General features: G+C 42.6%; 1 protein-coding gene across 4 annotated transcripts in view; it reads right to left on the reverse strand.

Annotated features, from left to right (window-relative positions):
• The window catches only part of LOC138638736 (cytochrome P450 2B4-like), a 509280-nt gene that overhangs the window by 181009 nt on the left and 313396 nt on the right, over positions 1 to 14875 (reverse strand). For all 4 annotated transcript variants that reach the window (XM_069728278.1, XM_069728282.1, XM_069728281.1 and 1 more), the window contains 2 exons: positions 13581 to 13769; positions 8615 to 8777 (listed from right to left, as the gene is read on the reverse strand). In XM_069728278.1, coding sequence (XP_069584379.1) covers positions 8615 to 8777; positions 13581 to 13769 — 352 coding nt within the window. The remainder of the gene's footprint in view (positions 1 to 8614; positions 8778 to 13580; positions 13770 to 14875) is intronic.

Consider the following 14875-nt stretch of genomic DNA (forward strand, 5'->3'; position numbering starts at 1 on the left):
ACTACAGCTTAGGAGACCAACTATTTAATAATGGCCCTTTAAGAAGATTAATGTCGCCTGATGCACCAGTAAAAATAGGCTCTGTGACTTTAAGAGTCCCTCCTTCATAAATGAAAAAAGATGGGTCTGCTTATCTGTCACACACCACATGGGCCAGCTAGTGGTGTTACATGTTACAATGACATTTCCCAGTGAATGAATTTGCAGTGGTTGAAAGCAATGTTAAAATTGAAAAACGCTTCAATAACACTGCGACTGAACTAAGCCTAAGTGGGAGAAGAAATTTTTGGCCTTACAGGCAAGTCATTAACTTGAAAAGGACGTACATTGACATATTTTCCAGCAAAATCTGTTCTGGTTATGTTTTAGTGTGTTTTTGTGGCATCGGGTAAAATGGCATGAATCTCGGAAAAAAAATGTTTACAGCTGTGAACTAGGAGTCAGGAATGCTTCCAGGGGCTATATCCATAATGTCTCTGTGTCATTTGAGCAGTGTTTCCATCATTTTCAGACATTTTTAGACATTAAAGGACCCCAGGGGGAGATCGTGGTAAAAATACTCGGGTTTCCCATAGACTTACATTGGGCTCGTTGCTCGAATCGAGTACCTGAGTATACCAATCTGCTTGACCTGAGCATTTTAGTGCTCGCTCATCACTATTCCTTTCCTTTACATCCCCCTCCTCAGCTTTTGCTTTATTTCTAAATGTCAAACACTAAAAATATTGTGGTACTGAAAAACAGATTGTGGGATAATTTCGAGAAATATCTGGACCATTGGTTCGACTAGCAAATCAATACCTCACATATTTTTTTATATATTTGTTTTTTGCATTTTTTCGGGGTGCAGTTGGGCCCATTCTGTCTTGCAAACTGTGGTGTCTGTTCACATGGGATGCATCTTAATAGCGCTGGGCAGCCCGCCTGAGCTAATAGAAGGGCGTCACTAATAGGCTGTTAACCTGGATGCTGTGCATTCCCATTGTGTGAACAGCGACACATACAAGTCTCTAATGTGCAGTCATATGCCAAGCAGCCACCCCCTCCATTAGTTTGGTAGGTTGTGAGTGGCTGCCTCATCGGTATTTTTTGCCTCCATCTTAACCACATGGGTCCACCGCATCTTGATAGAGCATTTGTTTGGATGTCGAGGCAGGCAAGCATCTCCTGCCCTTTCTGCTATTTTTCAGAATTTTTGTAGGATCTCTGAATCCTCTTTTTGTGCTAGCATTGGTTTGAGTAGCAAATCAATGCAATGCTGAGCTGGGATTCATCTACCGTAAATTATGCCATCCCACACCATATACCATTGTGATGTTTCTTTATGAAGACCTCTTCATGGCATTGCCTATATGGTCTCCACTTCAGACAAAATTTTGGCTATAATTAAGTCCAAGACAATTAGGACTCAACACTGGAGTGGAAAGTCTTTTATTCCAGTCTTCATGTTTGCAAAGCAATAAAGAGACCTTCATGAGGGAACGTTACACCATTCCTATTTCCAGGATTTTGGTGTGGATTGGTATAAAAGCTGGAACCCTCTAGTCTTCATTCCCAGTACACTAACAGTTTGGGTTACATTGATTTGGTGGTGGAACTTAGGTGAGACCATTTCTGCAAAGTGTCCCAGGATCAGTTCCTCAACGCAACACTAGACCACATGTTGCTTGTGCTAGTGTGAGCAGTCTGTCTGATGTAAAGGTGCTACCATGGTCTTTAACACCTCTCCAGACTCATCTCCCATCAAACACCTCTGGAACGTCATTGGTCAGAAATTACAATGGGAACTGCTAGCAGCGGATCCTCTAGATTTACATGTGTAAGCACGTATAGTGCTACAGAACATTCAACGAACAATCACTAAAAACCTCACTGGCAGCAGTCAAGGTGGAAAAGTGTGTGTATTTCTGTGCATGTTATATGTGATACATAATTTGAGAGGTTTCAAAAATGTTTGTTTCCATTATTCCATCATTTGCAGATCATTATTATGCCTCGATCCTGCGAGTTTCATAATTCCACAACCATTTTTCTTGGTGTTGTAATGTTATAGCCTTACGATTGGTCATCTATTTAAGATAGTTGGGGGTGTGACACCCAGAACTCCCAATTTGCAGTCTCACATCAGATGAATGTAAAATGGTGTGCAAAATGGGAAAAGCAGAGTTCTGTACACAAATGAAAAGCCGTTCTCAGGTAATGCAAGTCAGATTCTTAGCTTCCTGCTATGGATCTATAAACAGCTGATCAGTTGGGGTGCCACAAGTTGGACTCCCAGTGATCGGTAATCAATATACAAGTCCCACAAAGCCCCCTTTGAAATGTTGTAATAGGATATTTGAAATTAAATAGCTTAGAAAGAAAAGATGCTTTAGAGGAGACCTTATTGATATGTATAGTACATGTGTGGTCAGTACTAAGGATGGCACATGACTTATTGCTTCTGGAACGCCCCCAGACACAGGGCCACGCGTTACTCGGTATCGGGCCTCTTGGGTTCGGTTCTGAGGTGGTCACGGTGGCTAGACCCGGTCCGCGACCCTGCTAAGGGGCATCCAATGAAAGTAGTATTGCAGTTTGTCAGAGGTTCGTGACGCCACCTGTGGTGTTCGGTCAGGGTGACCGACGCTGCTGTGGGGTCCGCTGGGGTGATGGAATGGCAGCTGGATGGCATACCTTCCCACATGTGAAGTATATCCCCAGGGCTTCCCGGTTTGGTGGATGGTGATGGTGTGAGGCGCAGACAGTAACAAGGACACAAGGTTGCAGTCTCTTTACCTTTTTACTGAAGGATTCAATACGCTCAGTCCAGAGCACGTTCAACCGAGCTATCAGAGACCGGCCGGTCCGATGGTCACATCCAGAGTTTCCCTCGCAGATGGAAATCTTTGCCTACCAATAGTGCCTGTGTGTTGTAGTCCTACCCTGCTGAGCATTCGGAATAGTCCTCACATCTGCTGTTCTCCTTCATTCGTTCTCTACAGCTTTCTCTCTCTCTCTCTTGTTCTTTGGTTCCAGATGTTGCTAGTTTCTAACGTCCCCCAGGTATATTTTGGCTAGGACACCACCTGTTTGACGGGAAGGCTTGGAGGTCTTCCGGGACCCTAGAGACGCCCCTCTCCCAATGTTGCCCCCTATGTCTTCGTAGGTGTAAAAGGTAGACAGCCAACCTATAATCAACTGTCCAGCGGTATTTGAAGTAAGGCCTGAAGTCAGTTACTCCTACGGTGATCCGGCCACCGACTACGCGCCTCAGTAAGATGTTGCCTTCCTCTCTCGGCATGACTCTTACTGGTTCTCCTTTGTGCTGATCTCATTTACACTGTTCCACAATATTCTTCCCTTCTTGTCTCTCTCTTAGGATACCGCCGCAAGAGGTGCAGGCGCGGTTCCATTACGTTCTGTTCTGTTCGCTAGGCACCTGCCAGGTTCTCACGCCTGACAGGGACCCCCCTGTGCCTTCTCCTGCAACACCCCCTGCCACGGGATGTTGCCTGGTTCCATCCCAGTCAGCTTCTGACTAACTTCCTCCCCAGCCCCTAGTTTTACCAGTGTGAGGAGTGGCCCAATAAATAAAGCCTTTTTCTCCCCCTAGTGGCCGGAGTGTGAAGTGTAATGTGTTCTAGTGATACCTGGTCAGGAGAACTCCTTAGTGCCATCAGACGTACCGCTGCTCCCCTTAGTGGCAGAGTGCTATACTGCAACGAACAGGTCTCTGGGGCGCTGCACTTCCAAATACCTTACAAAGAATTTTCATTATATGTGAATGAAAGACTTTGGGTAGCTAAATCGAAAGGGTTCTTTAGAGTGATGAGTGAGCATACTCAGTAATGCTCGGTACTCGCCTGAACATCTCTGTTCTTGTGGTGCTTGGTGAACATCGAGCATTTCCGGGATTATTTGTCAGGAGCTCGGGTCCCCGCCCTGCATGTTTGGCGCTCTTTAGAGTGCCAATCAACATGAAGGGATTGTCTGCCACGTACTGTAATGCTGCAGCCATGTTGGTTGTGGCATTACAGTGATTGGCTGGCCGCACAGCTTCATCAGGTCTATATTAGACCTGGCACCGCCCTACTTGACACAGTCAGCACCAGAATCACCAGTGTAGGGAGATTTGCTACAGCGATAGGAACAGAATAGGTGGGGTATGCAGTTACTGTGGGTATATCATAATTGAATACACAAATCCAGCTAAACCAACAGTCCTTCTAAGGACTAATTACAGTGTATATAGATTGCAGTGCAAGGTAGGCAGGGAGTGTATATGGGTATATAGATATCAGTAGCAGGCAGGTATCATATGTGGCATACTTCATTACATACATCAAGAGGGTCCATTCCATTACTGTCTGCTGCTGCCTATTACATATATTGACCATATATACATAGCCTCTTTTATCATTGGCCAGGAATAATTTTTTTGCACCTTAATCATGCTTACTTCATTGCAAAACATTCCAGAGACCACATTTTTTTCTCCATTTGCTTGCTGGGACTGCAGAATACAGCCAAATCCTATTTATAGTACAGTGTGAAAATCCAGCTATTTTAAACGGGTTTGCCTTTCCCAGCGGTCACATCTGAATGTGCATAAAATTCTGCCATTTTTGTGGTACTGTAAAAAATTTTGTGAGTGTCTTATACAATTTCGTGATACCATTTTGCTGCCAAAAAAATATTTAGCTGCAGGACAAATATTTTACACTGGGTTTTGTCTGCCACACAGATGTCATATCATTGCGGTAAAAATTGTGCCATTTCAGGTCTCCATCGAATTGTTTTTGTTGTGTCATAGCCTACTTAGTGACACAATTATGCTGGCCAAAAAAAAATAAAAATACAGGTCAGATATTTGAAAGTGGGCTATCTCCGTCAGACGCCTCTTTTCTTTGTGGGCTGCAAATTGTGGCATTTCAGGCCTACATTGAACTGTTTTTTGCATGCTACCCTAGCTCTTGACACTATTTTCCTGTAAGAAAATAAAAAAACAGGCCACATATTTTACAGTCTGGTATCTCCGTCTGTTCTGTCCATTCTAATAGGACAGGGTAAATCGTCTCATGCATTAAAGTTTGGTGCTATAGTGTTTTGTTTTTTTGCTGTGTTATAGCACCACCCAGTGGTGGCTAAATTTATTACCTGTGTTTTTAATAATAATTAGAGTGTTGCATTTTTGGATGAGGAACTTCCATTTTCTCTCTGTGTCCTCCCTGGACACACGTGTTCTTCTGCTGTGTTGAAATACCTCACTTACTTGCCATCCTGGTTAAGTTTATCCGGTAAGATCATTAACCCTGTTCTTGCAATGTAGTGATGTACAGAATGTGATTAACTGTATAGCAGTCAGTACACAGGATATTGTGATTACCAGGGACTTACTGTATGTAGTTATGCACATAGGTTGCATTATACTCTATACTTTCTTTGTCAGTTGTAAAGTATCAGCTGTGTGATTGTTTAGCCCAATACTAATATATGTCATTTGTATTCCTTTAGTTTTACCGCATTTCAATACCTGTTACCAATAAACAAGTTAGACTACAGAGAACAGTCTGCTTATTTGGAAGACAGAAGTGGTTTATGCTATATGTTGGATCACACACCGTATCAACGTGTATGAAGACAGAACACCGTCACACGCCTTATCTATCTGTGGGCTAAAATTTGTGGCATTTCAGGCCTACATTGAACTGTTTTTGCTGTGTGCTACTCTAGTTAGTGACAATATTTTGCTGTTCAACACTTTATCAAAAGCTACCAGGATCTGCTTGTGAAATTATGATGCTCGTGTACAGCTTCCGATTCACAGACTGGTGTTTGATATCCCCACGTATTGGAACTCTACACTGCATATGTTGGAAAGGATTTGTGAGCAGAAGGGCAGTTGTTGACCAACAACATCAACAAGGCCATCGGTATTCAGTTCAGACTCCACACTTAATATCTCACAAGTGTACATGGATGTCAGACATATGTACAATCCTACAAAACTTTGAGGAGTCCACTAAGATGGTGAGCGGCGATGACGCCATAATTAGCATCACCATCCAACTTTTCTGTATTCTGAAAGCTCTCTGCTCACAATGAAAGAGGATGTATAGCAGAAGGAGCACAATGAGATGGAGCAAGGAACCATACAGGGTGATTACACACAGCCCAGCCTCATGTCATCCCAACATAGATTGGTTGACAATGAGGAAGAGGAGGAGGAAGAACAGGAGTTACTTTCATGTGCTATAGACGGTACTACAAGCACAACTGTCATACCATCTGTTCAGCGTTGATGGCCTGAAGACGGAGGAGGAGGAGAGCATGGTCAGTCGTCCTCTTGGTGAGGACACAGAAGTCTTGCCTGCTAGCAGTCTGGCACACATGGCTGACTTTGCTGCCTTTCCCATGACCGTCGTATTCTCCAAATTTTGGGTGACAGTCATTACAGGTTGGTGACACTTCTAGACCCATGCTACAAGGAGAACTTTCAATCTGTTATTCCAGTGCCAGACAGGTCTAGTAAAATGGTGCAGTACCAGAAGGCCATTGGTGTGGAATTATTAAAAAAATTCTCATCTGAAAACGCTGGTGGCAGAGGTCACAGTTCTTTGGATGACCAAAGAGTACAGGCGAGAGAGACACAACTTCAATCCAGCAGAGGAAGGGGAACACTGGCAAAGTCCTTGGGACCATTTTATCAGACCCTCATATCGCACTGGCCCTGAGGCACGGGGTACTCTTACAAGGAGTGCAAAGTTTTGGAAGATGCTGAGGGAGTACCTTACTTACCGTACCAATGTCCTCCGTGATTCCTCTGTGCCTTTTAATTATTGGGTATCCAAGCTGGACACTTGGCATGAACTGGCTCTCTAAGCCTTGGAGGTCCTGGCCTGCCCTGCCACTAGCATTTTGTCAGAGCTGGTTTTTATTGTCATTGGTGGAATTAGAACTCCACCTGTCAACTGAAAATGCTGACAGGCTGACTCTAATTAAAAATGAACAATGGCTGAACTGGGCCAGACTTCTCTACACCACTGAATGATAGCAGTGAAACAAACTGAAATCCAATGTCTTTTTTGGGAACTCTATTCCCATGCACCTCTTCACACACCCACACATGGCTATACCCTTCCTGATTTTGCCTATTTGCTGTTATCCTTCTTCTTCTCCTTATCCTCATTAGCCACCACCACTAGATCATCATAGTGACCATGGTCCGTGATGCAACTGCCATGTTATTGTGTTAAAGGGTGTTTTTAATGCCCGTTAAAAAATGTTTTTACACAGTATGTTAATGTGCACCCGCCAGGGGGAAATTTTTGTCAGCCCATACATTTAGTGTATGGGCATTACAATTATAGGAAACACGCTCCTTTAAACTATGAAAATATTTTTAGGAGGCCAACCTCCACTTCTCTTCCAACACCACCACTAGATCACCATGATGAAAGTGTTCTGTGATGCAACAGTCAAGTTATTTTTTTCAGGGGTGTTTAGTGTATGGGCATTAAAAGTATAGGAGACCCGCTGCTTTAAGCTGGGAAAACATTTTTTGGAGGCCATAGTCCACATTTATTCCAATTGGGATTGGGGTGTGTGCAAATTTGGGGTAGGCCTTGCATTCACTTCATGGGAAAACTTTATGGGAGTACAAAATGACTAATAGTGGGAACTGTTCAATGAGTTGTTAGGACGCGTCCAAATTTAGGGCAGCTCTGCCACACACAGCATATGCAAAAATAGTATAAGGCACCCACTGTTTAATACTGGGAACAACAAAGCATAGCAGGCTGATGGCTCTCTAAGATTACAGTAGTGAGGGTCGACTGCTGGTCCTATAAAAATAGACTTTGTGACTTTCAGAGTCCCTCCTTCATAAATGAAATAGGATGTGTCTGATGATGTGTCACACACCACATGGCCAAATAAGGTTGTAAAATGTTAAAATTACATTTCCCAGCGGATGCTTTTGTCTTGGTTGAAAGCAATGCTAAAGTTGAAAAAAATATCAAAAACGCTATGTGTGAACATAGCCCAAGTGGTGGAGGAACATTTTTATTTTGGGTTATTTATTTTGCCTTACATACAAATCATTGCAATGGAAAGGATGTTCCTTGACATATTTCCCAGGAAAATCCATTTTGGTTTTGTTTTTGTATATTTTATTGCATGCCTGTAAAACTGGCGTACGACTCTGACAACATTGTTCACAGCAGTGACCTTGGAGTCAGGAATGCTTCCAGGGACTGCAAAAAATGCTCTCTTTTCCCATAGACTTATATTGGGCTCGTTGCTCAGGTCGAGCACCCGAACATTCCAATTTGCTCGACCCAAGCAACGAGCACTCGAGCATTTTAGTGCTCGCCCATCACTAGTTCTTTACAGTTAGAGGAGTCAGAATGTGGAATGCCGACCACAAGAGGTAGTAATGGCCAATACTATAACAGCAATTATAGGAGAACTGAATGATTTTCTTACATCCAATGGGTGATAACAATTTTTGCGAAAAAGAATGTAGAACTGGTGGAGAAAGTTTGAACTTTATAGACCCAAGTCTTTTTTTCACTTATGTAACACTGAGTATTCTGAATCAGATACCATTTCAATCCTGTTTATTACTTACCATGTTTATCTGATACTTTAGAACCCATTGCCGTATACGGCCTGCCAGCAAATTCCTCGGCATGGTTGACGAGAGCATCTTTCACCGTGTCATAACCACACAGTACAACAAGCCTTTGGGCACCTAGATAGACAGTGAATATTGGTCCATATTTCTTTGACATCTGGATAAACATAATAGGAATATTTATTAAAATGATTTTACAGCTTAGTTATCATTAAAAGCCTCCATTTGATGCACTTTTGCCGCAGCTAGTCTACATGTCGAATTCTGCTCTCTTCAATGCTGACAGAAATCTAATGCCCTAATAACTCTTTCCTAAAAAGTGTTTTCTGATTTTTTTTTTGTAAGTGGGCCACAAGAAAAAAAAAAATTAAATAAGGAAGTAACCCATAGCCCCTTATCTGACACACTCTTGTCTTCAGTACTGCCGTGCTGGTGGTGGTCTTCGCTCTTTCATTACTTCCTGTGGCAATGGTGTATTATTCATGTACACCTGACCGCTGCAGCCAATTACTGTCACCAACAGTGAGGTCATCATCACGGCAGGAAGCAAGTAGAGAATATCGGGGGATAATTAAATACCATTTGTTCCTTGTAGGCAATTTTGTTAAAATACTAGACAATGAATTTAATGCTTTAAAAATATAAGACATTTGCAAATTAAAAAATCTCTTAACGTTTTTTGCAGACTTTGGTGTTCCTTCGTTAGCTGACTACAGACAACTATGAGGTCTGATCCTGCAGTCAGGTGCTATTCTTATTTATCTGCTCTGTATTTTACTGTCTGAAAGTAACGAAAATATTGCTCTATATTTGCCCCCTTTTCACATGTAAAGCGTCATGGAATAAATGGCGCTATAAAAAAACAAAGTATAATAATAATGTTGAGCAGAGGGAATGGAGTAACCGATGACTGCAGAATCCACACAGGGTTTGTTTGTTGTTTTTTGTTGTAGGACATGAAGGAGCTGAATACACAAAATGATTGGATGTATAAATGAAAGGGAAGGTCTGGGAGTTTGACATTGGTGACCTATCCTTAGGAGAGGTCATCAGTGTCCGATCCTTTGGGTGGGGCATACCACTCTCCTACAGATTAGCTGTTCCTGCTGCTGTCATTGTCTAGAACAGTGGTCCCAAACTCCAGGCCTCGAGGGCTGCCAACAGTGCAGGTTTTCAGGATTTCCTTAGAATTGCACAGGGGTTGGAATCATCACCTGTGCAGATGATCACATTACCACCGATGCAATACTAAAGAAATCCTGAAAACCTGCACTGTTGGCGGCCCTCGAGGCCTGGAGTTGGGGACCACTGGTCTAGAACTGCTCAGTTCCAGACAATCACAGGAATATCTATATTAACCCTGCTATTCTGTTCGCATTTGCTATACACTTGTACTGTTCCCGGGTCAATATGACCCGACCTATTAAATCTTGATTTTTAGCTACTCTAAGTGTTTTATTTGAATACTTTTTTCATTATTATACTGTATGTGAAAAATGGTTGATCATAAAAAAAAGGAAAAATGTAAATTTAAACTTAATAATTTATTTTTTTCATAAAAAGGTTACACAGGCTTTTTACAATTATCTTTGATTGTTGGCATTCTGCACACAAATAACAAAGAAGCTTTACATTACTATTACTAAAACATGAAATGTAACTTTTTGAAAACAATATTTATAAATCAACAAATGAAAAATCATAAAAACTTCAACCTTTTTAGAAAGAAAAAAGAAAAACTGAACATGTCCATGCGTTTTTACACTGAACACAATAATAAGACACATGTCCTTTACACAGATATGTTGAACATCCAGCACATGTCAGATTAGTCTTATTGTCACAGGAAATGGACAGAAGCTCCATCTCTTCCTTTTTTTGCTGGTAGCTGTGCTGCTGGTAGCTGTGCTGGTGGAGGCCGTGCTGCTGGTAGCTGTGCTGCTGGTAGCTGTGCTGTGCTGGTAGCTGTGCTGCTGGTAGCTGTGCTGTGCTGGTAGCTGTGCTGTGCTGGTAGCTGTGCTGGTAGCTGTGCTGCTGGTAGCTGTGCTGGTAGCTGTGCTGGTGGTAGCTGTGCTGGTAGCTGTGCTGGTAGCTGTGCTGTGCTGGTAGCTGTGCTGCTGGTAGCTGTGCTGGTAGCTGTGCTGGTGGTAGCTGTGCTGGTAGCTGTGCTGCTGGTAGCTGTGCTGGTAGCTGTGCTGGTGGTAGCTGTGCTGGTAGCTGTGCTGGTAGCTGTGCTGTGCTGGTAGCTGTGCTGCTGGTAGCTGTGCTGTGCTGGTAACTGTGCTGTGCTGGTAGCTGTGCTGCTGGTAGCTGTGCTGGTGGTAGCTGTGCTGCTGGTAGCTGTGCTGGTAGCTGTGCTGTGCTGGTAGCTGTGCTGCTGGTAGCTGTGCTGCTGGTAGCTGTGCTGTGCTGGTAGCTGTGCTGGTAGCTGTGCTGGTGGTAGCTGTGCTGCTGGTAGCTGTGCTGCTGGTAGCTGTGCTGTGCTGGTTGCTGTGCTGCTGGTAGCTGTGCTGGTGGAGGCCGTGGATGTGGAGTCTCTTTCTTGAGCATGCTGGACCCTTTTTACAATAGCTGTTGCTCCTTCACTTCTGGGGGTCACTTTTCTGCTCTCAATATATGGCCTAACCAGGGACTTTGCCCAATTCCTCAAGAAATAATCTTCTTTTATGCAAGTTTCAAATTACACACTTGTTTTTAGAAGGGATTTCTTGCATCCGGCTAGTTGATGTTCCTCTTCATACTCCACTTCAGAATCCGAATTTTCAACATTGCTTTCCATCTCGCTTATGTGGTCCTCCTCTTCGGACATTATTTCCTGTGGGACATCATCTTCTGTCCCCCAGCCTTTGAATGATAGACAACCAGTCTCCTCTCTCACAAACAGCAAATGGATAATACTAGATAATTACTTGCTTACTGATAACAACAGTGAAACCACCACCATTTTGAGATGAAGTACACATAAAAAAACATAACTTTTGCAGTCAGAAATAATCAGAGACCTGTAGAACAGTATAAAATGCTATCGGGTCATATTGACCCGAACAGTACAAGTGTAACAATCAGCGTGTAGCAAAAAGTAAACAAAAAAAAATATATATAGAGCTCCACAAATGAGGAGAAGTCAAGATACCACTAGTTTCAAATCCTCATATGAAAAAATCTACAGGGTCTCAAAAATCATTTCGGGTCATATTGACCCGAACAGTACAGCAGGGTTAATATTTATTATGTACTGGGTATGTATTTTATATACTCTTGAGTCCCCTTTTTTATTGGATTGCCTACCTCTGCCAGTTTGTATTATCATTCATTAGACCTGTCCAGTCTGTTTTCTTGATTCTAATATGACACTTGTGTGTCTGGCTCATATTTTTATATATGAGTAAAGTTATATGTATTTTCTATAATTATTGGCCTGACACTAGTGATTTTTTCAACCTTTCGGTTACATTTAGGAATTTATGGTAAGATTGATGCCACTTTGGTTGTGTCTGCCAATAATTTTTGGAAATGTGAACAGTACACTCATAGTTGGGTCTCTTTCATGTGTTTTGCCAGTAACAGTAGGCCTCCTACACCATCAGGCCTCCACCACCTTGGACTCAACTACCCGTGTTACTATCCTTAAATTTTTCTGATAATGGTAGTCTACAAAACTGATATTTGGGCCACCTGAGTGTGGCTCAGCATGAAAGCAGGTAGAGGTGTTGCATGTGCTATCAGGGATCCCAGCAAAGGGGCCTTACACTGATCTGTCACCCACCTCGTCTTAGGCTAGGTTCAGATTGCGTTAGAGCAATCCGTTTAGCGCCTAGCGCTAGAGGATTGCGCTAACGCAATGTGGTTAAAAGGGGTCGCGTTAAACGTCCCCGCTCTCGCAGATCTCCGATCTGTGAGAGCGGGGAACGGACCTCGGGCACGCCTCGGACGCTGCAAGCAGTGTCCACGGCACGCCACAAAACACCGGCACATCTCTAGCGCGTGCCGAAAATGGCACGCACTAGTGATACGCGTCCCCATTGCTGTTAATGGGCGCGCTAACGGATGCGTTGCACGGCGTTAATTTCGCCGTTCAATGCTGTCCGTTAGCGTGGCCCCATTAACGCAATGGGAACCTAGCCTTACTGTGACGTTCAATTGAAAGGTGTAAAGGCTGTCCCAGACCCCGATACCTCATGCCTGGCTGATTGCTGCAGGGTCATGCTAAAATCTGTACTGGAGGTGAATTGAGGCAACTATCCTGGTGTCTGCCGCTTATTTGATGTGGTTTGGTAGCATTTTGGGCCGTTACAAGATGTGCATGCGTTTGTTTTTGCATCCTATTGACGTGAATGGTGTTCAGTAATGATCGTCGAATATTTGATGAATTAATAGGTGAATATTGCACTTTTAGCAAACGTAATCCGCACTGAACATTGAAACATTTGCTCAACTTTAGTTAGATTTCCTGCAGATTGTAGATTGTGTCTGCTCGGCATACATGAACTGACAGAATTATGCGCTAAGTATCAAAGATGTTAACTATTTTCTAGAGAAGAAATACAATTTCACTTTCATATATTTCATGTTTACATACTATAGCACTAAAGAGTACAACTTTATTTATTAGTCCAATTGGTATGAACATGGGATACATGCGCAGTACCTGTCCACAGCTAACATTAAATTGCTGGAGCAGGGCAGCTCCGCAACTGAGCATTCCTGACCCCAGCACAAGGAAGAGCTGATCGCACCCCCACGGATCAGACATTTATGACCTATCATGAAGAGTTTTTGAAAAGTTGCTGAATCTAATCACATTGGAATAAAATTTGAGGCACATTAATTCAAGGTATGAAGTTAATACCGTACAAAAGTATTAACAAGTAAAGCCATATGCAATCTTAACACTTCTCCAAGAATAAGAATCCCAATTTAATGCACAGTATGTCAGTGCATACAGCGGACCGTCTCTTACCTCTGTGAAGGACTTTTGGGGTTTTGATGGGTTGATCACATGCATATTTCCTATGATCGGTAAAGGCACAGGACCAGGAGGGAAGTTCATGGATTTTTTCTGGTTCTGAAAAGCATTGACTAGAAATAAAATGACCACAAAGGACACAAGAACCAAGATGGGATCCACCGTGACCATGTCTGCAAAAGCCTAGAAAACAGGGAATAAAATGGAGGTAATTCAATATTCAGTATTCTCAGAATTAGGGAACCTCTCCAGAACTCTGCCACAGGAGCAACGATACAAAAATATTCTGGGAAGGTTGGACACTTTAAAGAAACAGTACAGACAACTAATACCCAGCAATGAAAGAGTGGACTGTGACAAAAGGAAAATCAAATCTGTGTCTTCCTGTGTCCTGTACCTTTCCTCAAATCCAACAATAGGCAAAAACAACATCAGCTCAGCCCTGATTGTTCCCTGAAAAGCCACTTTCCCTTGTCCGGACTCACAGGGCATGGCGTCCATCAGTGGTGATATAATCTGAAAGCCACAAAACTTTCACAATAAATTCAATGTTCTCTCATGCCTAAACCTAATGAGAAATAAAATTAATATTTTAGAAAATCAGTTCCTTCTGTGCGTATAAAATATACCTTTTAGTAAGTGCAGGCGGCTCCTCACCTCGTCCCCGAGCTCAGGTGAATCAATGCAGTCAATATAATATCCACATAAGCTTTAGACAAAGACCTGCACTTGGGTTCATATTTATGACCTAACTGGTTCATGAAGTGAGTAATTAGCAGGTGTCGAAAAACAGAAGCTTAAAAAATGGGACCCAACAAGCTTAATCACCCTCCCAAAACAGTCAGACAGAATATTAATGACACAAAAACAAATGATAAAATCATCTATTCTCTAAGTTATCCCAAGGAGCCCCAACCCTCCTCTCTTATGGCTGGTCTACTGGTCAACACATCAACACAAAAATAAAAAAGCTGGGTGGACCGTCAATATGAACATCATAATTCTATGTTCTCATGCAAATTTTGTAGGTGTTTTTGTTTTCAATTTTTGGGGGGTACAGATTACATGCCTGCTTGTTTAATAAAGTTAGTTTAATTCTCCAAAAACGCCTGTTGCATTTGTTTTCAATTTCCCATTTATTTTTATGGGTGCAAAAATCCATGCAAAAAGCAGGACAAAATTGCAGGTTTCCTCACTTTGGCATCATTTTCCTCACTCATGTCTTCCTTGATACGTTTAGATTTCCTTGATACATTCCCTTTATTTTCTACCAAAGCAAATGGCTTTGG

Source organism: Ranitomeya imitator, chromosome 5 (assembly GCF_032444005.1).
Source record: "Ranitomeya imitator isolate aRanImi1 chromosome 5, aRanImi1.pri, whole genome shotgun sequence".
Taxonomy (NCBI): Eukaryota; Metazoa; Chordata; class Amphibia; order Anura; family Dendrobatidae; genus Ranitomeya; species Ranitomeya imitator.